The sequence below is a fragment of the Anser brachyrhynchus genome (assembly GCF_964034855.1).
Source record: "Anser brachyrhynchus genome assembly, chromosome: 1".
In the NCBI taxonomy this organism is placed as follows: Eukaryota; Metazoa; Chordata; class Aves; order Anseriformes; family Anatidae; genus Anser; species Anser brachyrhynchus.
This window is the reverse complement of record NC_137694.1, coordinates 188,592,796-188,618,476: the sequence shown is the minus strand read 5'-3', so window position 1 is coordinate 188,618,476 and position 25,681 is coordinate 188,592,796. Positions and strand designations below refer to the sequence as shown.

Here is a 25,681-nt window from a genome sequence, read left to right as displayed (position 1 = left end):
CTCAAATTATAAAAATAAACCACATAGGCTTGAATAAAAGTTAAAAGGAGTGCTGCTTCAGCTATTACATTTTGTGTGCTAAATGAAGGGTGCATTCAAATCTACCTTAACTCATCACTATGGTGATGTACATAAAGAAAGAATTAAAAATCTTTAATGTATGTTTCACAGCTGAAACATTGCTATGACCTGTGCTCCTCATATTTTTAAACATCATGGGAAAAAGACCTTAAAATTGCTATCATTGCTCTACTGGTATTGAGATGTGTGTATACGTGGACTTACAAAAAAAGAATTCTGAAATCGGCACATGCATGAAACACATCTAATACTGAAAAGAATGACTCTTCATTTAACTGTCATTTCCATGCTTCTGCTCTTACCTGCAGGTGAAGCGCTGGACAATTTTAAATGCTCCTTTTACATTATGGCTTAACAAAATAATGTCTATATCAAATTGGTATTATATTTTTACATAAAAAATACTTCCTGACCTAACTTTGATCTAATGATTAATTCCTTGTATACGATGAGTTTCAAATCAAGGAAGCTGACCCTACGTCCAATTTCAGGGTGAGAGCATGGACAACTTCAACTGGGGAGTTCGGAGACGATCTCTGGATAGCCTGGACAAGTGTGACATGCAGCTGCTGGAGGAGAGCCAGCTCTCAGGGAGCACGCCCAGCCTGAACAAAATGAACCGTGAGGACTCAGATGAGTCATCAGAGGAGGAGGACCTGACCACCAGCCAAATCTTGGAGAACTCAGACCTAGTGAGTTGCAAACCTGCAATTTAACAATAGATTGGGCTGTGTTTTAAATAAGCTGCACTTTTAGTTTCCTCTTGTCCAGGTGCAATCTAATCAGCTGACACTGGGGGATGGCATTCAATGCAGTATTTTCTCACCGTTTGCTTTTCCCTTATTTGAAAATGTATGCAAGAATTTTAATGCAAAATTCAAAACACAGGAAGCATCATATCTGGTTAGCTACCCTTTTCTTTCACAAATTGCGTAAGTGGCAAGTAGTAAATATATGTAACATGGAATACTTAAAGAAATAGAACAAGACTTATGTTTTGTAATTTGGGTCAGGTTTTCATTGTTAACTTCTGGAATGCTTGTATACAATTTCTGTGATAGAAATATTGAAAGGGTTATACTATGTCTACATGTACAAACTAATAGAGCCACCATCACTGCCCTTTAATATAATGCTTATTTTGCATGCTCCTAAAAGCATGCAAAAGGTAAGGTAGCTGTATACTCAGTTCTTTTGTTCTTTTGATGTATTTTGCACAGATTATAACGCTTTCCCCATCTGAGGATACAAACCACATTGACTCACTTTCTACATCATGTGACACAACTTCAGCAGACCCTCATCATTTTAATATAGGAACATCTAGCTTTGATGGGTCTTTGCCTGATATGAATAATCTCCAAGTGTCTGAAGGATCCAAGGTGAATAAAATTTTACTTTCTTTTTCCAACTACAGTGAATTTCATGTAACATGTTAACAAGTTTATTTTACTTAGACTTTCATGAAAGGTTTGATCTGTGAATGCAAGTATATTCTGACTTCCTGTACATAATGGTGTAATACAGTATATTCATATGCTCCTGAACATTCATACCTTTTCTGTTCTACTTACGTTTTCTTTATTAAAAGTTTTTATTTATTGTTTCTTGAGGACATTGCACTATATATACACCAAGATGCTACTAGCTCATTAGAAGACAAATTCATGAACTGGGTACAAGTTACAACTCTAAAGGAATACTTTTTTGTTCTTCATGCTGATTTAACAGAACAATATGCCAACTCATGGGGTGGGTGTATGCATGTATTCACTGAGATTTTTTTGTATGTGGGAACCTATTGTACAGTTGTGTGCACTCGATTCAGTTCTTGCCTTTTGGCAGACATTCAGAAATTTTAAATTCATGACCACAATATTAAGCCATCTTGGGTGGAAGGAGGCAGCAGGATTTGCAAGGATAAAACAACCATGTTCATCACAGTTTGTTTCAGACAAATGTATCAGAAGACGAACATAATGTAAGGTTGGTAAATGGTTGTCAGTGTGAGGGTAGTTTCTTTAATTTTGTGTTTGATAATACTTCTGGTTTTGGGAGATTAGGTGAACACTTTCTTTCCAGAAATATAATCTGAGGGTTTTTTATTGTGGCTTTATGACACTTCTGCCTTAACAGTAAAGCTTTCTCTGTCATCTCTGGATTGGTTTTCTTATGCAGAAGAGCAATGTAAGAGAATACAACAGGAGAGGAAAATAGTTATCTTGTGTATTCATCAGCTTTCATTCCTGTTCTTGCTTTTGGTCCTTTCCAAATGCAGCCACGCAAAAAATTGGTACACCGCATGTTACTGAAGTTACAGAAACTAGAATTCTAGATGACAGGTTGTAGAAAAGGAGATTGGAATTGTGCTCAGTATTGGACTAATTGTGCTAGAAACCTCCCTAAGAGGAAGAAAGGACAGAAGGAGGGAAATGTGCGTAAGGATCAGGGCAGAGGGAAACTTCTTAAAATAATGGTTGTGGAAAATATAAACTTACCATTTGTCAAAACAACTGTTGGTAGACAAGTTATCGTGTAAAAACTATAAGCAGAAGTTGGCAAAATTTCAGTTCAGGAAGCTGTAGTCAGAACAGATATGTTTGCAGGTGGTGACTGCGGTTAGTCTTGTACCTTCAGATGTAGTAGCTGTTGATGTCGCACATTAAGAATTGCAAATCACAGTTCATAAGTTTCATGTAGGCCTGGGTTTTGTAATCTTTACTATGAAAATTTCTTTAATGCCCCAATATCTAATGCACCAGTGTTCAGCAAAAAGTGAAAAGCTTTTGAAACAGTAAATAAGTAAATAATGAAAAATCACAGCAGTTTCTTGTGAGGTTGACAGGCAAATTCAGGAAGTTCTGAGACAGGTTTGATGTTGGTGAAGTACATAACCCAAGTTGACAGGGATTTGGCAATGTTAGAAGGATACTTGAATTGAAAAACTTTACACAGAGTGCCTTCTTAGAGTTTTTTACCTCAAGGATATTTTCTTTTAGTATGCATACTTCTGTGTTTTTACTCAAAACAAACTGTAGTAAGTATAAATAAAGTTAAAATGCTTAGTTTGGTATTCATCTTAAGGAAGAAGTCATCCAATTTTTAGTCAGAAAATTTGAAACTTGCACCTAAGTAATTTTTACTTAATTTGATAACACAAAATCTGACCCCCTTCTTGTTTCTCTTTTTGTCTGAGTTTTTATCTCCAGAGTGCTAATGGTATGTCAGCAATGCAGAGGAAAATGTTTGTTACTTCTTCAGTGCAATACGAAAAGGTTTAGTTGTTGCATCAGAATCAAAAACAAAAATATCACCTCTGCTTTTAAACAGATGCAGTGAACGAGAGCAACAGACTGATTAAACAGGCCTTCTCAAATGGCTCAGTGCCAAAATCCAGATGTTATCATTAATGATAAATAGTTAATTAAACTTATTTTCTATTAAAGATAGTGACAAAAATAATTTAAGATAGTATTTATAAGGGATCAGAAGACAATGATAATGCTATGTGGGTGCAAAGACTCAGATAATGTTGTCTTATATATTTTTCAAGTTATCAAAACTTATCTATTTCTATTTCTAATCCTACATGTGAATTCCATTCCTGCGTGAATCTTTAGAGTCCACTTTTTTCTTTTTTGAACTCCAGTGGACGGGAGGTGTTTGTTTCATATTTCTTTGTGCTTTATCCCATCAAAATGTGTTTTCTTTACACAACCGCTGTCATTGCCATAAACAAACGAATAGTTCAGTAGTAGCATTTCATATTTGAAAATGGTTAATACTAACTTCTTCTTGACAAAGCATAAAACATTTATGCTGCTTGACAGTTGCTCTGGCTCCTATTCTTGTAATCCAGCCTTTTAGCTTTTATTTCTCTTTTCAAAACAGTTTGTGCTGTGATTCATTTCATTCCTCTTGGACTCAGAAATATTCTTACCGCTTTTGCTTATTAAAGAAAAAATTTCCAGAAATTCAAATCCCCAAAATTTATCTGTAGGATTCAAGCAGGTCTGGTAACCTGCAGAGGGCCTCTTTTCACTTCAAATTCAACTTGCCATAAACTTCCCGCCCTACCAGCTCCCAACACACATACGTACATGCACATATGCATGAGTGCACAAGCACACACCTCATGAGACACCTCAGACAGAAAAGAAGAAAAAATAAAGAGTTTATGTACTTCACATTGCAGTCATCCCAACAGGAACTGCTTTGCAGAAATGCTGTGGATGGTGCAGACAAGTGGCAAAAGGTTAAAACTGAAACAAAATTTGTTCAGACTAAAAATGCAAGACAAATTGAAAAGATTTCAAGAAGAAATCAAGAGAGGCGATCAGAAGTGTCCATTAGCTTTAGATGCTAATGGACTGGAAAAAAAAAGGGAAGGAAATGACAGAAGCATAATCCTTTTCATGGCCTGGGTTCCTCTTGAATGGCAGTTACTATGTAAATATGACATGCTAAGAATAACTCTCAATTCTAAGCATGCATACAGTCTTCCAGACAGTGATTGTTTTCAATATGTTTTGAGAGCCGTTAATACACTCTTGGACCCTGCAAAGTGATAAATGGTGAGGACAGCCTCACCAACAAGAACCCTGTTGTTTTTCCTGAAAAAAAATACTTTCCTGCTATGATGCCAAATATATTGAAATCTGAAATTCTTTGCTAGACAAATTGAGTTGAAGAAATACTTTAAAACCAACATTGGTCCAAGACATCGAGTTAAGCAAACATAGTGTTTTTACTAAAGTGTAACTTGATTCGTGTCTTTTATAGTATAGGGCTTTGTATCTGTGCAATTTAATGTTCTGTCAAGTATTGGTTTTTTTTATTAAGCGCTTTCTAGGTATTAGTGGTATTAACTTATTAATTTGCTGTTTTCTAAGACATCATCATTCACTCCCCTAGGTTGAAGCTGTACATGAAGAGCAAGATATAGCAGTCCATGAGGATGACCTTTCGGGGTCTACAAATGAACTCCCTGGAGCGTTTGAATGCAGTGATAGCCTTAGTCTGGATATGACAGAGACTGAAGAGAAAGTTGACAGGCTGGAACAATTTGCTCTAGCCAGGTACTTTCATATGCTACTATATGTAGAAATCCTTTTACATTGTACAACAAAGTGGTAGCAAGGTGTTAGTTATACCATGGAATGGCTCTTTTGGGCACTGGAGATGTAAAGTTCTTATGAGTTTAGAGTGTTAAGACAGTGTCAAAATTATCAGTGGGTTTATTGTGCAACTCCAAAAAGAACAATATTCTCTGTGTAGGGAAAACAAGATATGAACTGTGTATACATCTAGGCAGTTAATCATTAAATACATAAATATTTCAATTTTTAAAATATATATATTTTTAAAGTTTTGCAGTAACATAAATGCTGCTTAGTTGTCTGTTCAACAGATCAACAATGCATTCACCCTTCTGATTGCTTGTGAGTCATAAGGAGGTCACAGTACTGTCAAAAATCCCATCTGTGTACTGTTGAAGCCTCCAGATGATCATGGCAGGACCCCAGTAAACATTGCACCAAAGCATCAAGATTTTTCCTTACTATGTGCAGCTCCTTCAGATTTTGAATGCTGAGTTAGATTGTAGTCAACATCTATTTATGAAGAGTAAAGTAGTAAGGATGCATAAAGAGGCCTTCTCTCTCTTTCTTTGTGCCACATTTCAGAATAACAGCTCCTGTTCTTGGGAGCCGTAGGAAGTATTTGTCCACCTCAAAGGCTGATACGCAGGAGCAAGTAGCTTAGTACTCTATAAATTGGAGTCAACCTGTTTCATTGACCATGGCAGAATGATGAGAATTCTTAAGAATGGGGAGAAGAGACAGATCTTCCCCCATCCATTATATTAGCAGGGGGAGGGAGATAAACCAAATAGGTCAGCATGTATAATGTTTGCACAGGCTGAGATATTTTTTTCAAAGTATACCTTTTGCTATACATTATTATAACCAAGTTTTCCCAGAAGAGGTGTCTTTCATCCTGGCTTCTATCATCCTATGAAGTTTTAGCCTTCTTCCTCCAAACCATTGTATAATAAAGCAATTCAAGTATCCCAGGATGGGGAAATATAGATAATGATGGCCTGAAGATAGCAATTCTCATCTGGAGGTTTTTCTCATTGTGGCCAACATCATGCCAATTTTCAGAAGTAACTTGAAAGTTGATGAGTATCTTTAGAAAGATGCTGCAATTGGTCCTGTGATTACATCTCTCTATTATAGTGTATTTTATCTGACACCTTCATGTTATTTTCCTTTCATCACAGTTTATTTTCTTTTCTCTTTCAGTTTTGGAGATGTTGATCGAAATGCCTCCCCTCCACCCTCGCCGTTTTTTTCTGCCATCCTTGCTGCATTTCAGCCAGCAGCATGTGACGATGCAGAAGAAGCCTGGCGTAGTCATATCAACCAGCTCATGTGCGATTCTGATGGTTCCTGTGCAGTTTATACATTTCATGTGTTCTCTTCCCTGTTTAAGGTGAGAAAATAAATTTGAGATAACATCAAAATGTTTAGATTGTGCATGGCTATTAGGATGGCTCTTGATAATGGTACTAGTAATGAACTAACAGTGGTGTTACCATTTTAATTTTGCATGTTACAGAATTATTATACCAGACTATCATGCAGAACCGTCCTCTGGGACTAGTTTTGTCATAAAAATAATATGTATCTCATAGTTGCAGGTTTGAAGATAACATTACAAAATAAGTTTGAAGATAACATTACAAAACGTGGATCCACTTCAAAGAGTATTTTCTTTCGTACTCTAGAAGTAATCTGAAACAATAACTGTAAGAGAGAGGAAATAGCCTTTTCATCTGAAACTATTGTTAATCTGTTATTTCATCTTAAAATGTTGAAATTTGACCATGCCCAATGTAAATGTCAACCTTATTAAATATTTTGTAGCTAATAATTTGAATAGAAATATCCAGCTGCCATCATGTAAAATAAATTCCAGAGAATGTGTCTAAAGACTAGAAATGCATTTTTCCTTTCTAAAACTGTATGCGTACAAAGATAAGAATCATGCAAGAAGAAAAAAAGACATTAAATGTACAAGCTGTTCTAAGAAATCACGGTCTGGATTTGCATGTAATTAGTTTTAAAGCCTTTTTATTGTTTTCTCCTGCTTTATATGAGGCAGCTGCAGGATGTATCACACATTCTGCAGCAGTGTACACAACAGTTATGTAACTTCATGCAGACTTAAATTACCTGTGGTCTCGGAGTATGCAATTTTTTTATTAGCAAAGAGGGACCCTGCTAATAAATATACCATCTCAAGATATTTTGGTATATTTAAGACCTTTCTTACAAGAAAGAAGCATCATACTTTAGGACTGTCTTTTCCATCCTATTTCCTCTGCAGTTAATTTCACGTCTTCTCTAGCTGTACATTGCATCCTCTTTTAAACATTGTGCCACTTTAAATATGGGTACCTAAAGGTTGGCATTCTTTTGAATGCTGCCTGATAAACGACTATTTGAAAAAAACTCCCAGCGTTGACAGGTCAACTTTGAAAATTAGCCATGTGTTTCTTCATGATGTGTATTTCAACTTCTTGCTGTTACGTCAGTCCTAGAGATTAGTGGCCCTGTTCAAGTGTTCTGAGAGTTATTTGTCCTTTTTGTCCTCCTTGAAGAGGTGAAATGGAAATGGTATCATGTACTTTTGAAAAGTAAAAAACAAATAATACCATGTAATGCAAGACCTAAACATTACCTGTGAAGTGCCTATTTAAATCCAAATCCTGACATACACACAGTGCGCTTGCTGTTGTGCTTCTCCTGTTTTTGAAAGGTAGTCTACTAATTTTTTTTCAGATAATAACTGGATAAGAAAGATTCAATACTGCTTTCAAAAGATTTTTCAATAACAGTATAACATGAGAAACAGTAAAGAAAATTTAAAGGTGTTCATAGTATCAACAAAACAGGATTTTCTAGATGGAGCTACAGATGTATTTTTCGTTTATAAAAATAGCTCTGTTATTTTTCCAGATTATTTTTTTTATAAGATCTCAGCTTCTCTGGAATTGTATTGTGTTTGCACTGTTCAACTTTGCTACTCATCCAATAACTTAAAAGATTTTTGACCCTCATGAACAGGAAGTTTGAGAAACAATCCCAGTATTTGCTAGGCTCTCGAGGCGAAGTACTGCCAAAATATTTAAGTGTGAAACAAAATCCTTGTTTGGAATAGCCTGTCAACTAAATAGTTGGTGAAGCAAAGGAAGTGCATTTTCCAGGGCACCTACATTTTGGTCTGCATCAAGTTGATGGTATCCTGGATGTTTGCCCACAACACGCTAAACTTGTTTAAAATTCCTGAAACTATTGAAGTACTCTTCCTGTAAACTGGTCATATCTCAGAGATCTCGGGATAATCCTTAAAACTGTCTGCTCTAAGCTGCCTCTTTGTATTCTGTCAAATCAAATGTCTTCCAGAAGACAATCCGATTCCAAGACAAGTATATTTGAGAGCCAGCAAGTAGTTTCTACAGTTGAGCCTTTTTGTTACTAAAAATCCCCTCCCCAGAAGAGGAAACGTCAGGTTAACAAGAAAAAAATTGGGGGAATGTTTTGTTATTAGTTACGTTCACAGAAAACACAGTGACTATATTCAGGCATATACATACACAGTTGATATTATGGTGATGGTTGGCATCATTACTACCAATAGTCCCATTTCATAAAATATATGATGCATTCAGGCCTTGCTTGAAAGATTTCAGTCACTGTAATCTGCACCCAAAAGGACAAAACTGAGATACCTTGGTATAGAACTGATAGTCCATGTATTTGCAAAATAAATTGATTTAGTGAAGTACAATACCTAGATACCAATATATAGTCTCTAACCATTTCAAGTTTTAATACTTTAGGACAGTATTTAAGTCTGTTGTATTTTTAACAGTGAGTTGATTGTTGCTTTCATGAATATCTGAAAAGGAATGCAGTAGAGGAAGAATATGTTTACTGAATAATAAACAATAGACTGATCAGGTGTTGATGAAGCATGACTAAAATGTATTGAGGAAGTTATGTTCTTAAAATAAACTAAAATTGTTTAAACTCATTCATAGATGAGTGCAAGAAGGAACCTGAGGAGTTCATGGTCCTTGTCTTGCCCAGACTACAATGTTCTTTTTTTTTTTTTTTTTTTTTTACTTTTTAACTCTTTTCCCTAAACTGTTCTTAACCTCTAGGCTAAGATGAAACTTCAAATCATTCCTAGGCAATGTAGTCCAGTACTTAGTCCTGGCTCCTAATCATTTCAGAACTTCTGTATTTTATGTCTATGACAGCTCTATCCATAGTGGTGCTCCTTTTTACTTTGTAGTTGCTGCTTGTACTTGAAGACCATTATCATGTCTTCACCTATCCAAAACTTCTCTTATTTAATTTCAGTTCTTTCAACCTTCACCATAAGCCACCTTTTTGAAACTTGTAGCTGTTGCCATGGGCTCTTTTCAGTTGGTCTGTGTATTCCTTGAAAAGCAAGAGCAGGTTCTTTACTTCAGCCTAAGTTTTTATGAGCACTAACTAGAATTGGATTAGATGTTATGTAGAAGTTATTTTTGTGTCTTTTTCTACAGAATTTTGCCTTTCTGGTTATTCTCCATCCAGAATGTGCTCTCTTGACCGTTTCTGTCTAGGTGTACAACCTTATCTTCTTCCTTTACCCTGCACTATTTCTCCAGTCTATCAAGATCCCTCTGAAATACAATCCTGGCTCCCAAAGAGCTTGCAGGCACTGCAGCTCAATCATCTATGCATTTAATAAGCATGTTGTATGTTCCATTATTCGGTGTTTTCATTAATGACTTGGTTAGACCTGAGACAAATCCCAGTGTAATTCTGCTCAATTTATCTTTAAAACTGAACAGTGAGATGATGATAATTAACTTGTATGGTTTTACATACCTAGTTACCTCTAGACCAGGCTTTTCTACCTCACTTCTAAGATAGTAAATGAATTAATATATAACATATCAATTGCTTCTCCTAATAGAACATTTAGGACTTTCATGGACATTAAATGCTTTTATATGATTTGCTGTAAACAAATATGTACTGTCTATTATTATCTCTTATATGTTCCCACATTTCCCTAAACTTAATGTTTAATTCCTTTTGCTTTTTGAGATAAACACTTTCCTTAAGTTTTTTTTACAACACCCTGTATTCTATGAGTTCTCAAATATAATTGTTATGGCTTGTAGATTTCTTTACCCAGTATTACAATTATCATAGCATGAATTTCCCTAATCTGCAATGATGTAAAAATATCCATTCTGACCTGAGTTTTTATTGAGTCCCATTGATGTTACCTGTTTTAGCTGTACACAGATGTCCTTTCTGGGAGCAGTAAGGCAAAAGAAGGCATTTTCAGTAACATCTGTTAGCAGCTATTCCTCTCCATTGTGAGTCCTTAGCCTTTCTCTTAATTATCTCTAGAATATTTTCTTGTCATTCTCTCTATTTCTAGTTGGTTTGCCATCTACCTCTCTGATTATTGTGCCAACAATGTCATTCTAATTTCGGTGCCCAAGTTAGCAATTGAACTTAGTTTTATGTTCTCTTCTTTGCATCAGTATTTCTCTGAGTGAAGTCTTTGTGATTTAGCCAGATATGTGTCTTAATGTATTTTCTCTTTAAGTGGTACAGAATGTACTTCTGCATTCTTTTTCACTAAAGAAGTGGCCACCTCTTATCTCCTTTTCCCCATGAAGTTGTTTCTCATGGGCTCCTTCCTGCAAATTCTGAATGCACTCCAGTCAGCTAGCTGTATTTTTTCTGTGATCTCTCTTCATCATTGCCTCAGAATCATAAACTCAGTTACTCCTCCCCAGGAAGGGCCTGCAGCACTTAAAAAGGTTATCCAGAGGGGCTGTGGAAGCTCAGACCTTGGAGCTTTCACATTTCATCTAGACAAAACCGTGGCTGACCTGATCTAGTGGTGTTGGCACCAGTCCCACTTCAAGGTGAAGGCTGGACTAGATGTTTTCCACAGCTCCCTTCCAATCAGTATCTCTAGGGTTCTGTTCCATGATCCGTCTTTCTAAATTTGCTTCCACTTACACATTCTCAGCTACCTCTTCTCTGTTGATTAGTTTCAAATCTAGATCTCCTTTCTTTCACAGAAGAGTTGCCAGCAGAAGTTTTACTGAGTTGGACCTGGTCTTTCTTTTCAGAACATATCCAAGTAGTAGATAAGCAAGTGTCACCAAGCCCTATGATTTAGATGATTCTGCTAGTTGCTCATAATTATTTACCTCTTTGGTGGTAATTAGTAAGAACCCCTTATCCCAGCTACAGACTCACTGCAGCAGAGAATCTGAACTACGTGCTAATTGACATGTGTAGGGCTTTGTTTCTGTGTTGAAGCAAGATGGTAGAAACATCCTGTACCAATATCATGCCTGTCTATGTGATCTTGGCTATGAACAGAGCCAGTTCAGTTTAGAGAGAATTTCACATATAAGCAACGATGAAATTGTGCTGTAGAGAGTTTCTCTTTAACCATTTTATAAAATAGTTCTGGTGTATACCAATACACCATCCATTACAATGTGATTTTAGCTTTTTTTTTTTTTTTTAAATCATCCACTCCTACATCATCTGTTATCCATAAAGTCTGAACTGAGCTCACCTGATTTTAAGTACTTCACAGACCCCAGGACAGGTGTAGTAAAGGCTATTTATATGTTTGTCATCCAAATTGTTGTTCAAGAAGCACTTCTTTCCAGTAAGGAATGCTCACGGTGATACAGGTCCTAATTTACATTCCTCAGAGAAATGCCTGTAGTTATGTGGGGTGAATCATATAAAAGCGTTGCACACTTTTATTGTAAACAATGTGTTCATGTTACTCCCACCAGCTGGGCAGTTGGCCTTAGTGAGATATGTTTTGGCAGTGAAGCCTGCTCTGTATTTATCAATACAATTATTTCAGGTCTTGCAAGACTATTATTTTTATTAAAATATATTTTTATTTACTACTTGCTTTCTGTATTAGCCACTGAAAAGAAAATATTAGTGCTAGAATGTTTCTGGAAGACTAGACTGCTTTAAAACTCAAAATATCAAAAAAAAAAAAAAAAAAAAAGAGAGAAGAATAATTCCCGGATGCAATGCAGTATTTCTGGAGTCCACCCAAACAGAAGAAAAGTTTTAGTAAGAAGGTTTTTCCCACAGGGCAAAGCAAAAGTTCTTTTCTGTTGTTTTTTGTTTTTTTTTTCATGCTGCTGTTTGGCATTAGGATGTCCATTATATTATCTGATTAGCCACTTGACATGGTGTACTAACAAAACAATGCCCGGAATGGGCAGAAAAAGTAATGTGCTGGTCAACTCTGTTAAGTCTGTACAGACAAGAAAAAAAAATGCATGTGGATAAAAAGCTTTATAAAGATTGAATCAGCTTGACAAAAATACATTTCAGCAGTAGATCATTACTAAATCTGTAACTAGTTTCACAGCTGCCCAGCTCTATACTGTCATAATAATTATTGCTCAGTATCTTGAGCAAGCATTCAGTTCTCCAGTTCTCCGGAAGGAGATGGTCTCTGTTGCATATTACTGTGCAAGACACACACAATAACAATTAAAAAAAAAAAAAAGCATGCCATTTTCCTTAGAAATGAAAGTAGCTTGTACTTGAGTAAAGAATGTGATAAGCTGTATTTTGCTTTACAGAATATTCAGAAAAGATTCTGCTTCCTAACCTGTGATGCAGCTAGCTACCTGGGAGACAACCTGCGAGGAATAGGCTCCAAGTTTGTGAGGTCTTCTCAGATGTTAACATCATGCTCGGAATGTCCAACCCTTTTTGTAGATGCAGAAACAGTGAGTATATTCCTTTCAAAAGGCATGTACTGCATGGCAGTGTGATATTTCACTGATAGTTTCACATTAGGGCAACTCCTGAACAGATATGTCAAGAAGGTACCTACCTCCCATCTCTAATTTTTATGTCTTGCTCTTAATCAAATTTCTATTAATTTCTCATATTACTTCATTAGGTAAGTACTGACAGATGAGCAATGGGATGCGTTAAGCCTGTCTGCCAAAAAGTAGTATAAAACAAGTGTCTGTCAGACTCAGTTGGCCCCACAAATGGAAAAGTTATTTTTTACATACTTCAGCATGGAAGATGAAAATATGTTTAGTGGCTTCATTTGAGTCAAATGTGATGTGAGCTGGATGATAAAAAATACCTAGATTAGGAAATGAGGTGGCCCTTCTTAAGTCTTGAAGTCTAATCTTGGGTCTGCTTTTGGCCCGCAGTTGTGGCCATGAAGACCTGCAACTCACACCATTGGAGAGCTGTGGAGATTAACTAGATAAGCTTTGAGCAGTATTTTATTTTAGGGAAGTCTTTTGCCAAGCTGTTAAACACAGAAAATGATTTCATGTGCAAATTAATATAGGTGCACCTGTTGCTATTGGGCTCTCAGTATAGTATTCTTTTTGGCATAAATATAAAATCAAGCATTTTTCAGTGTAAATATCAGTAAATCTAAGTATTGTTTTGCAAAATATTTTCTCTAATATATTTTCTATTCTGTCAGTATTTTTATACTTTTATAGTGACATTTACTAGCTTTTTTGATTTCATTTCTCCAGCTTCTCTCCTGTGGCCTTCTTGAAAAGCTGAAGTTCAGTGTCCTAGAACTACAAGAATACCTGGACACATACAACAACAGAAAAGAAGCAACACTCTCGGTATGCTGGATTCTGCTGCGTTCTTGTTTTTGTATGCGTGTATACTTGTACTATGTCAGGAGACTGAAGATAATGTCAAATCTGTTTAAATTAACATTCAGTAACTGTTTCAGATACTAGATTCATTAAATGTTTCTTCCTGAACATATGAACCAGAATTAAAAAAAAAAAAAAAAAAAAATTGTACCTCTATATTTTAGAAACATTCGTATCTTTACTCTTGGGCTTTCCTTTCTCCTATTTAGTAATTAATTAATTCATTTTCTTGTTTTATGTGATTCAACTACTAATAAAAACCAAAAATACATCCTTTTAATTATAATCAAAGCAAATTGTGTAAATAAAAATTATAGTCACCAAATTTTGTTTACATTCCATGCTGTCAAAATAAATACTGTTTACCTTTCTGCAAATCAAGCTATAGGCCTTATACATATCTTCTTTCATTTCTTTCTGAAAACAGTGGCTTGCAAACTGCAAAGCAACGTTTGCTGGGGGCTCACGAGATGGCGTTATTACCTGCCAGCCAGGGGACTCGGAAGAGAAGGTAATGAGTGAGGAGGAGTATTTTGCTCCTCTAAAGTGACGTGCAATATAGCCTGTTCTTAGACCCACAAGATCCTGGTATACTTCCTCCTCATCTCTCTGCTGGGCTTGGGTATAATCCAGTTTTCACACTCAGGACTCAAAGGTATTCAGAGCTAACCCTGCCTGAGTTGTGTGTGCGGTCCCTTTTAGAAAGATATTGCATCAGAAGTCAATTTCCCACAACACAGTGTCCCTGAAAATCACTCCTGATGTATTGTGCTTCCACGTTACACCCAATTTATCTATAGATGTTACAGACTCAATCTGCTAAACAGCAAGACCTGTCTGGTTGAAATCCACTTAGATTTGCAGTTATGAAATATTGACTGCAAAATGGCCAGTGAAATTATTTATATATATCCATAAACACATACATTTAGTATATTAATTCCAGTTAAGAAATCAATCTTTTCAGAGATTATCACCATCAGCTGGCATCCCTGTGATTTAATACACTAAGTATAGGAAACAGCTGGTATCTGAATGGTATAGAATAAGTTGGGAACTGTTTTGTTGGGAATTTTTTTCTTTTTGGAGGAAAAAGAATGAAGGACTGGAAAGAGAGAGGGCTAGGGAGAATTAGCCAAAATCAGGAAGGAACAACAGCATGTAGAAAAAATTGACATCTCCTCTTTCTATGTATTTTAACTTGCAAAAGATAATGATGACATTTTCAGAACTTGCCTGTTGTAACTTTATTTTTTTTTTAAAGACCTTGTTTTATGGTCATGTTGGTTTTGGTTTGCTTGTCTTCTCCCCCAATTCATTTTATTTTCTTCTGTTTTTATCTTAACTTCTCATTCCCATCTCTACGTATGTGTCTTCCTGTGTTTGCTCTCACTTGTGTTTGGGGTTTGTTTTTTCTTTGCTTTGTTTTCTGCCTTCTCAATAATCCCATATCCTTATCACCCCTGCTTTTTGGCTTCCTTGACCCTATTAGCAAATGTGATTTGTTAATAAATCCTCTAGCTATACTCACAGGTGTTGGGAAAACTGTTTAATCTTCCCCCATCTGGCACTGGCAACAGCAAAAGTTACACACCTCTTCCAATGCATTTAAATGAGATACTGTCTCTTCTGTAATTGCTGTGGTGTACAGGGATGTTATGAGTGAGCTATTCTCAAATCTAAGAAAGAGGGACCTAGAACACGGGCTATTTAGTTTGTGTTTTGAAAAAGCAGAGCAGAGAGAATGCTGAGGAGAAGGAATAAACTATGAACTGAGCTAATATATAAATGGCCTAAAAGCATCTAAAAGTTAATAAATATGCTCCACTTGTGTTTTATTATCTTTTTGAAATTAGATGTTCTTTGTTTCAGAATTAAATGTGAAACAAGGGTCTGTATTCTTACTGCTTATCCAGCAGGCTGAAGAAAAATGGTTTCTCACTCCTGCAGGAATCCCTGATTTATCCCCAGCAATTTGATTTCAGCCCAAAGCACATTATTCCTTGGAAGTTGATGGAATAGTAGGTCTTTGATAACAGGCATATTTATCTTCCTCTCCTTCTCGCTGAACTGTCAATTGAAACAGCTCTTCCCAAGGGAACTTTGGAACTCATACATAATAATCCATTCTGTTTATTCAACAAGAGAGTGATGGGAGGGAGAGTCCAGGGAAACTGGGGAAATGTCATTAGAAAGGGAAAAGGAAAAGTGATTCCTAGACTGGCAAGTACTTGTTTTCACACGTTTCCTCTCCTCTTCTCCCTCAGCCTGGAATGCCAAAGAATCTAGCAATTGTAGGAAAAAAAAAAAATCTGTCTTACAGTGGTAGCTGTGAGGGAACCTGCCTAAACTGTTACACTTATTGACAGTTAGACTAAGGCCTGAAATCCTGCATAAAACTTCTGGCATAAAAAAAGGTCTAAGTAAAATACAAAAACAGGTTGCCTTTGAAAAGATTCAGAAATAATTGTAAGGAAGAAAAAGCAATACCTTGTCCTATGGAGGACAGAAATCTGTGATTCTCAGAACCCACCACCACCTTGTAAAAAGCTTGAGGTGAAAATAATCCACTCTGCTCACGAGACAGACATCGGACCAGGTTCAGCATTGCCAAGAAGGGTTGCGTCACAGATGACTTAAATGGAGCTATGCCTGCCTATGGGGGTGGTTAGCTTGGCACCAGTTTCTCTAATCAGATTTTATTTCTAAATAATTGCACATGATTTGTTGACCATTGTTTCTGTTACTGAAAATGGGCAAAGGCAAAAATTGCTTGTTCTGACATTGAAGAAGCTTTAAATAGAAGTTGTCTAGGTCAGCTGCTTGAGCTAGCAAATTTTCTGAAATTGGGTAATAGCTGAATGTCCCAGAATGTCTTTCCGCCCCTTATTCTTGCAGCAGACTGCATGATTTGTACGTCTTCAATTTGTAAGCTTTGATGCTACATTCGATCATTTGATGCTGCAGAGTCTCAAGGACATAGGAGGCAATTTATAGGCAAAGGTAACTGCATATACTGTTTTGCTGTCTCTTCAGGTGTAACAGATGAGTAAAGCTATCAGTGTATTCTTGAACCCTACCAAACAGGGAGGTTTTTGTTTTTTTTTTTAATCCAGTCAAAGACTGGTTTGATGATTTATTTTTTTTTCTCATAAGGAGATACATGGAAGATCCTATTTTTCTTGTCATTTAGTACCAGCTAACTCAAGTAAGTATTTGTCTCCTATTGAGACATACAGCTTATTCAGTAAGTCCAAAGTCACCTTTCTTAAACCATGCTCATCCCAAAGGACACAAGCTCATAAGCGTGGCTTTTACAAAGTCACACTGCTAGTGGATATTTAAAACATGTCGCATCCATTAAAAAACTTTGCTGGAAAAATTCAGAGTGTACCAGTTACGGGTTTCTCTGTGGCTAAAGTTCACTGACTCTGGGCCACCAACAAGGCTGGAGGTCTACTTCATGACACTGTAGTAATCTGGAGTTATACTGAGTCACACTATTAAATTAGTTCTTAACAAATTTCTCTGTAGTATCTGACTAATGTTGGACATATCCATGGACTGACAATGAGCTCAATTTGGCTCTTGCAAGCAGATTTTCTAGAGGACCACAGCTGGGTTTTAGCTTTCTCCTGACAGAACAGTTTAATTTCAAGGAGAGTGGATATTTAAGAATGCAGCAACATATGCTGTATCTCTCTTTTTGTCTCTGATACATATACCCACTTTCCTAGATTGTGGGGAAAAGCTTTTGTCTGCTGCAATATCAAGTCAAATAGAATACCTCAATAAAATGCACTTGCAATTAAAAACCCTTGCAGACAGCAATTATTTTGTTATGATGGGACTCTCCTGTGTCATTAAATGACTGAAGACTGTGTTGCCATCAAAGTTTCAGTATCTTAAGAAATAATTGTGTAACTCTCATCTCTTTTTAGTATGTAAAAATGATTCCTTGGGAAAAGAAAAAAAAAAGGCAAGAAGGCTGGTGACCTAAAGACTAGTATTTTGCTACCTTCTTGCTCTGCTAATAGTACAGAACAGTAATTCCCTGTCTCAACAGAAAGATAAATCAAGGTGTTGCTGTTGAGGAGAACATTGGGCATGTTTCTTATGTGTAGCATTTGCTAGCTACATTCAGTATCATTCAGTATAACATTCAGTATTTTCAGCTGCCAAAAACACTAATTGTGTAGTGTCATAGTTCCCTTACTGTAGGCATTAAACTAGAGATTGAGGAGAAGAGTGAAAGCTAGGAACATTCTGCATGAACCCTTGCTACTGGAGACTAAAAGAAACGTCATTTAGTCCAAAAATTAGTATTTTCTCAACTTCCAAGGAATATTTCATTTTATGCTGAAAGAGAGAGGAAGATAAGTTACAATCATGAAACTGCAGAGCCATGTTGAGTTGACCATCAGTACTTTAGGGAGATTTTGTAGTACTGAAAGAAACTTGAAAGTTTCTTCAAGTGAAGCAGGAAGGATTTTCATGTAAGGTGAAATCATCCCTCTGAATTCCCTTTTCCCCGAACTTCGTACTTTTTTTTAATTTTTATTTTTTGGAAGCAGTAAAAAAAAAAAAAAAAAAGTTGTTTTCTGGGGAAAAAATGACCATGGAATTCACTTATTTGCTGCTTTTTTCCTTCTTTAAAGTAAATTCCATGGCAAGTTAGAAATTATATGTGGATTCCAGTGTTTTTGAAAGTCCAAGTGTAAACTGGTGGTATGCTAAGATTCAGAGGAGCCTAAGTGAGAGGCAGGCAAGATTTGAAAAACAGAAATCAGCGTATCTGTGAATTTACTACAGCACAATGATCCGTCTGCTCTTGTCTTATCTTAAACTTGGCTTTACAAAACTTAATTTACATAAACTGCATGGAAGCCAAGATATAAAGGAAGGTTTTTATAAGAGTACTAAATACTCTTAAAGTAAAAAAAAAAAAAAAATCCAAACAATGTTAAAGGCATAAAATTAAACATTACAGGAGCTAAAGCTTTGTTTGTCATGGTTTTATTGATGGGTAGTGCAGGATTTCGGAAGATACTTTTCATACATTCATTAGTTGTAAGGCCCATGGAAAGAAGCCAGACCAAAAGGCTTTGCTTGGCTATACCAAGTTAGCATTACTTGACATTTCTGTGTTTGCTGCCTTTGTGTTGAAGGTAAGGTAAATCATTTTGATAAGAATTTCAAATGTTTATTAACATTGTGCGCATATGCGCTGACATCAGGCTGTAACTGGGCAGATGTCATTGCAGTCTGTTAGTTACAACATTGACATAATTCCATTCATCTAAAATGTCATGAGAACATAATATATATATAAATAATAAGAAAAGCTGCCTGAAAAATGCACAGAATGCAACTGTTAGTTCTTGGTAAATATAAAGAGGAACACTTCTTTTTTGAGGAGAGAAGTTTATTTCTGAGACGTTAGTCCCTAATCTTTGAAATGCTAATGCGGGTAAATTAGAATTTTTATTGCTATTAAAACAAGAATTACACTGACATTTTAATAGTTCCAGAATTACAAATCAGTGAATCATTACTGGTGAGAGGAGGGAATACAAATCTGAACATGTGGCACTGCCATGTAGTCAAACCAAACTGGCATTTTCCATGTTTTTTTTTTTCATATGATTGTCGTAAGTTACATGTGAAATATTTCCATTTTAGTGTGCCAAGTAATAACTGCAGCAGTCACAAAGCTTATCCTGTAAATTTCATCAGACTTACTACATTCAAAAGTATAAGTATTAATAAATAACATAATATTTATACAAGACAAATTTCAGTTCTGTTAAATCACTTGAAAACCCTGCATAATGCTTTGAGCACTTTGCTCTATGAGTTCTTTTTAATAATAAGGAAAGCAAATTTAAATAAAAGTATTATTTCAAGAATTTTCTAACACAATTTCATTGTAAGCTCCTGAGCTACTGAGTGGGATAAATCAAAACTAATAAATATGAACGTCCAACTGAGGATATTTAGATTGTAATTTACAGTTAGAATTAAGAGCTTGACTTTATTGAGTGCTGTGCATGTTGTATGTGATATTTCCAACCAGTTACCAGGTTGAGGCAAGCATTGCTAATACTGCTGACAAATTATGCTATTAAAGATGGGCTGTGCTTCCTATTGCATGCATTACACTGACACTATACTTTCTTTCCTTTCCTTTTCTCCTGTGCCATGCTTGCTGTGTAGCAAATGGAATCTCTTGCAGTAAGTTGAAGTTCTTTCATATTCTTTGTCCATCTGCAGATGGACTAATACACCCTGATTTTACTGGTTTATTTCTAAGCATGTTTTCCTTTTTTGCTACAATTTTCCTGTAGAATATGTGGTTCTACATGCAGTGACTAAAATAATTTACTAAGGTGTGTTCTGTGAAATCTAAAAATACTTTGCCAAAATTCTGACACTTTCATATTGTTTAAAATTGTCATGTACATATTTTTTCAAAAACCAAGCCCTTGAATGAAATAATATGCTGGAGTGGAAGATCAGTTAATTGTTACATTAAAATTCATATTTTTTATTTGTCTCAATGAAAAACTACGATTTATAGTTGACAGTTGTTTAAAATTGCTTTTGTTTATACGCTGATGAATACTTTCACTATTATTGGTTACTAATCCTTACTCAGGAAGAAAAATTATTTTTGCTTGATATAGTGACTAAATACTGACTGAGTCAAACTTGAATGTTCAATTCAGCCTTAGTTCATCTTAATGCAGGTTAGCAGCCAGAAGGGTAACACTGAATTATCGTGCCCCAAGGACTAAAAACTGGTGTGTTACTTGCCAAGCTATTGCAAAATAGATTTTTTTTTTTTAATGTTATACCATGTCCTGGTTTTCAGTTAATCTTTAACTCCCTAACAACTTGAAGTATATGTGTGTTTGACTGCTAATTAGCACTACCAGTTCTCCAAAATTTGGGTAGGGTGAATTTGATCCCTACTGGATATCCTCGAGGTGTGTCCCTGCTACTGAACCAGGACCAGGGAGCGAGCGTGCCTCCCCGCGCCGGCATTACTGCTGCACTGTTGGCACCTTCCAGGGCTGGGGTGCCAGCCAGCCTCTGACATGCCCAAGCATCATTCAAGAGAAACCAGAAGCCAGAGTCTTTTCTAGGAGGTTCTTCAGATAATCATTGTAGGAGGAGGAAGGTTCAAAACATAGATGCAAGCTTGGCAGTTCTGTGTGGCCTCAGTTACAGAGAATGGTCACCGAGCAAGTTTATTTGTCAAGTCCCTCATGCCCTTCCTCATTCGTTTGGCCACTGGAAGATTTAGTCTATGCCTGTAATTCACTTCTGTCCTAGCAGGTCACCAAGTGTTCCCTTCCATTTTCCCCACTGCGGATGTGCCTGGCCAGGTTGCCCCCACCACCACCCAGTGCTCTCCTCCTGCTCCCACTCCTCCATCAACCACCCATGTGATGGGGTTCAGAGGGAGAATAGCTCTGCCTGGTTTTGGCAGTGCCCTTGGTTGACTTGTTCATGGCCAGGTAGCCTGACGAACAAAGGTGAGGTCTTCCAAAGAACATCTCTTTTGACCTCAACCCTTGGGCTTGTCTGTCTCATAAAGAAATTTGGAGAACCGGAACGCTAAGGATGTGGTTCTAATTTTGGCTTATTAATGGGAGCCCTGGCACTTACATATTGAAATGGATGTAAACAAACACTTCAGTCAAATTAATGCTTAGGATGTTTTTAAAGAGCTTTTTTCTTAGTATTTGTGTTGGCATTTGCACTGACCCTGATTCAGCAAATAGCCAAAATATACGCTAGTGGCCAAGCATGTGTCAAGTGCATTAAGAAAGCAAAGCCATTAATAGCATCTTCTTTTTTTTTCCATCATGTTTGGCATGAACCTCTGCTCTAGTTCCTCCAAACAAATGGAAAGATCACTGAGCTCACATTTGCTCACTGTGCCTGTAGAGAAGACAAATCAAATGTGGTTTGAAGTCTGCAAGTCTTGCCTGCTAAAGTGACAGGAAGCTTCTTGACTTGTACTTGCAGATTTTTTACTTCTGTAATTTGCCAAAGATGAAATATTCCTCCCTTCCCCACCATGATCCATCTGTGGAACTGCAACATACCTCCTCTTGATGACACACAGATACCAGGACCATTAGCATATTAACTTGGTGTCTCTGGCACACGTGCCCATTTCATGTTACTTTGATGTGTCTGACACTTTGTGTGGTGCTGCACATCACTCCGGAAGAAACAAGTTAGTATTCATGTAAGAGTATCTACTTAGCTGGGAAAATAAATTACAGAAGCCAGATGTCCTCTTACACATGAAACTCAGTCCATCTGTTGTATGGTTTCATTAAGAGGGTGGGAAATCCACGAGCTGGCATTTCCTCCATCCCACTCCTGGCTGGATTTTATTTGCCTCTCTTCTTCTCCTCTCAGAGGAGCTGGCAGGAGCTTTGACTCTCTTGGACGACCACTTCATTGCTTCTCTACTGGATTTCCATCCTCTCAGAAGAGGTCTTTGACCATTTCTGATTTTTTTTTTAAAGAGTTTTATCTTCTGTGTGGCAAAGTCACTTCTCCCATATTCTGCCTGTGCTTTCCAGCTGCAGTGGGGTCAGTAAAGCTAACCTATATAAACTGCTTTGAGATTGGGGCTGATGTGTGCTACATGACAGCAAGCAATTATAATTTTAATTTTCAATGTCTTTTATGGTTTACCTGCAGAAGAATGAGCATTATTTGCTTTCTGAAGTAGTACATGACTATACTTTAGTAAAATTATGTTTTTTTTAAGAATTAAACTATCTCAAATGTGTTTTACTGATTATTAGAAACTATCCCAACTTACTGATCTGTGTTAATTAGTTCTTCTATAAATCTCTCCTTAGCAATTGGAACTGTGTCAGAGATTGTATAAACTCCACTTCCAGCTGCTGTTGCTTTTTCAGTCCTACTGTAAACTTATCGGACAAGTACATGAAGTCAGTTCCATGCCAGAGGTATGTAGCAAACACTACAAACTCTTATACTAAAAAACACTCCTTAATTTCATCTTCTTACTCTTCTTTCCATGAACTTGCACCAAAAACTACACAATTTCACCCTGAACATGAGTCTGCAGACAAAATACTTTAGTATACCAGTATACCAGCATCCTCATTAAGGATTAGTTGAGATCCACTATTTTTTGTAGTTGAATGTACTTTCAGAGACTGGTTTCTTCTATAAATTGAGTCTTCAAAAGTCATTTCAGTCAGTGGTAATTAACTAGAATGATATATTGAATCTTAACTTTGCTCGCATGCTTTACATGTAAGGGAGTGCTCACATGCACTAAACATCTGCAAATGAGTTTTGTTTTGTCTGTTTTTTTTTTTTTTTAATGAGGTTTTAATATTTAGGGGATATGAGCTTTCTTCACACATACAGAAAATTTCCCTTTCCTAGATCATAACTGACTTTATCTGGATTTTTGGAGACATATAGACCAGGAGTACTTGTTAGCATGACAGTAACAAAATAATGTGGTAAATTAATCTTAATATGGATGCAAAATTGAGGTTTTTGCTGGAGTTATTTATTGTAATCTCCAGCCATATAAACTGTCTCCATTGCATGTATGTTGTACTAGAAACGTCTGCAGCAGTTTTAAATGTTTTTGCATCCTCTTGTACCTGTGGAAACTAGGTGTTTAGTACAGAACTACTTTATATTTTGACTGCAAGTGTACCTCCTGATCCTGTTCAGTGGATAAACAGATTGAAATCAGTTAAATGCTTCCCAAGAGTGCTAAATGTATTTTAAAAACATAATTAACAAAATCCTGTAATTTCATGTCTTTTTAATTCTGACATTTTTACAGGGATTCTTTAAGTATTTTTCACACAACACCCTATCTCTTTTGATCCAAATAGCTTTCTGGTTTTAGATATATCTATGTATCTTACATAAAGAAACACTTCACAAGAATACTGTTAGTCAAATTTATTGCCAACAATTGCATAAAAAAACACTGCTTTGAAAAACCTTTGAGGTGATCACTTTAAGCTGAACAATCATCGTTTAAAGGAGGGTAGTAACATAACTTGCCATTCCATATATTTTTTCCTCCTGGTGAAATGTATATATTTTAAACGATTGAGAAGTTAGTGCACTTTGCTTGTTGCTGTAAAACAAAATTTCAAGCTATAAAATATATTTTATGACAGATTCTGATATTTTACAGATTCTCTAGCAAATGGAGATGGTTTGTTTTGTTAGGTGTGGTATAGTAGTACAAGGAGCTTGTGTCTTAAGAAACTGTTCTCCAGGCTGTCTCGTAATGTGACCAGGCTGCTTGCTTCTAAGAGAAGATAGGATACTAGGAATCTAGTGTTAGAGTAGCCTAAATTTTAGAAATGTTTTGTATCCTTTATTAGAGGATTGATTTCTGTAGCTGTTTAGCAGATGTCTTTTTTAGGTTGTTATAAATGATGCACCCTATGGAAATGAAGAGCAATAATATGAGGAATAGCTGTTTCACCAGAAAAATAGAATATTTTGCTGGAACCATAAGCTATTATTTAAGGGAAGGTCTGTTTTTAGTTCATGTGACAGTGGTTATTTCTAGCATATATGAGCGTGTAAAGGTAGACCTATAATTTTTTAGCCTGGCAAAGGGTTATCAAATTCTGGTCCATCTGTTAATCATATTAGATCCTGCATGTGTTTTGTAAATAAATAACAACATCATTGCTAGGAGAAGTAAATGTTATTTTCACAAACTTTCCCGCCATGATATGAAAACAGTAGCAGAAATAAAAGATAAAAGATTGTTCAGATGCGTTCTTGAATGTTAGCAAGGCAAAAGATTAAGAAAGCTCAATGCATTTTAAAGCTACACAACAAAAAACTACACAAATCTGTAGTCTGTATTTCTCTTACACTGAGCACAGAGACCAAGAAATGTCCTTGTGTTAAAATGGGGTCTTTTCCATAATGTGTACATCTAACATGCTAATAGGAACAGATTTGAAATAACTACTCTCTTTGGTGCCTACCAAAATACCCATCTCATAATTTTCTCATTGGAACAGCTGTTAAATATGTCAAGAGAACTGAGCGAGTTGAAGAAAAATCTTAAGGATGCTACTGCCGCAATTGCAGCTGAGCCTCTGAATGTGGAATCTGAGCCCACATTCAATTCTACAGAAGCAGCTATTCAGTCCATGCTGGAGTGTTTGAAAAACAATGAACTTGTTAAAGCCGTCCGACAAATAAGAGAATGCAGGCAAGTTTTACTACATGGTTCCTGTTAGAATTCCGTGTTATTGGAAAAGCATGCATTTATTATCCTCCTAACTTTATACTAAATGTAATGTGCTGAGTCACCGTAATTTATTTCATATTTTTCAACAAGGTACGTGGGGCACTGATATTATTAACTTTTGCGGGTGTGCACCACAAGTAACAATATCAAATTGGTAATGCAAACACGGATGCTTACCACAGCGAAGATGTTTAATTGCATAGCACAGATGAAAAGTACTTCTGTGAGGCTCTTAAGAATCTTTTTATAGAGCCAATTCCTTAGCAAGTGTATGTCACTGGCATCAGCTAACATTCAGCTCAGTTTCACTTCACTTACTTGAATTAGTTTTCTTAAGCTTTTTGTTTTTGTTTTTAGAAAACAGGAATTTGCTTTTATGTGATTTCAGTGTTTGATATCACTAACAAATGAGTTGCATAAAACAGTGAGTTATTTTGGTTTGTAAATATGTGCACGTCCATTCTCCTTTTAGAGATCTCTGTCACCTGGTTTCAGTCTGT

At 36.3% G+C, this 25,681-nt stretch overlaps 1 protein-coding gene across 9 annotated transcripts in view; it reads left to right on the top strand.

Annotated features, from left to right (window-relative positions):
• FRY (FRY microtubule binding protein) overlaps positions 1-25,681 on the top strand; it is a 238,728-nt gene that overhangs the window by 211,528 nt on the left and 1,519 nt on the right. For 6 of the 9 annotated variants that reach the window (XM_080577411.1, XM_080577404.1, XM_080577406.1 and 3 more), the window contains 10 exons: positions 573-773; positions 1,302-1,463; positions 4,996-5,159; positions 6,387-6,576; positions 12,806-12,955; positions 13,736-13,834; positions 14,298-14,381; positions 20,087-20,104; positions 22,762-22,872; positions 24,949-25,142. In XM_080577411.1, the coding sequence (XP_080433537.1) occupies positions 573-773; positions 1,302-1,463; positions 4,996-5,159; positions 6,387-6,576; positions 12,806-12,955; positions 13,736-13,834; positions 14,298-14,381; positions 20,087-20,104; positions 22,762-22,872; positions 24,949-25,142 (1,373 nt within the window). The remainder of the gene's footprint in view (positions 1-572; positions 774-1,301; positions 1,464-4,995; positions 5,160-6,386; positions 6,577-12,805; positions 12,956-13,735; positions 13,835-14,297; positions 14,382-20,086; positions 20,105-22,761; positions 22,873-24,948; positions 25,143-25,681) is intronic. The other 3 variants (XM_080577405.1, XM_080577407.1, XM_080577410.1) reach the window with 1 other exon arrangement.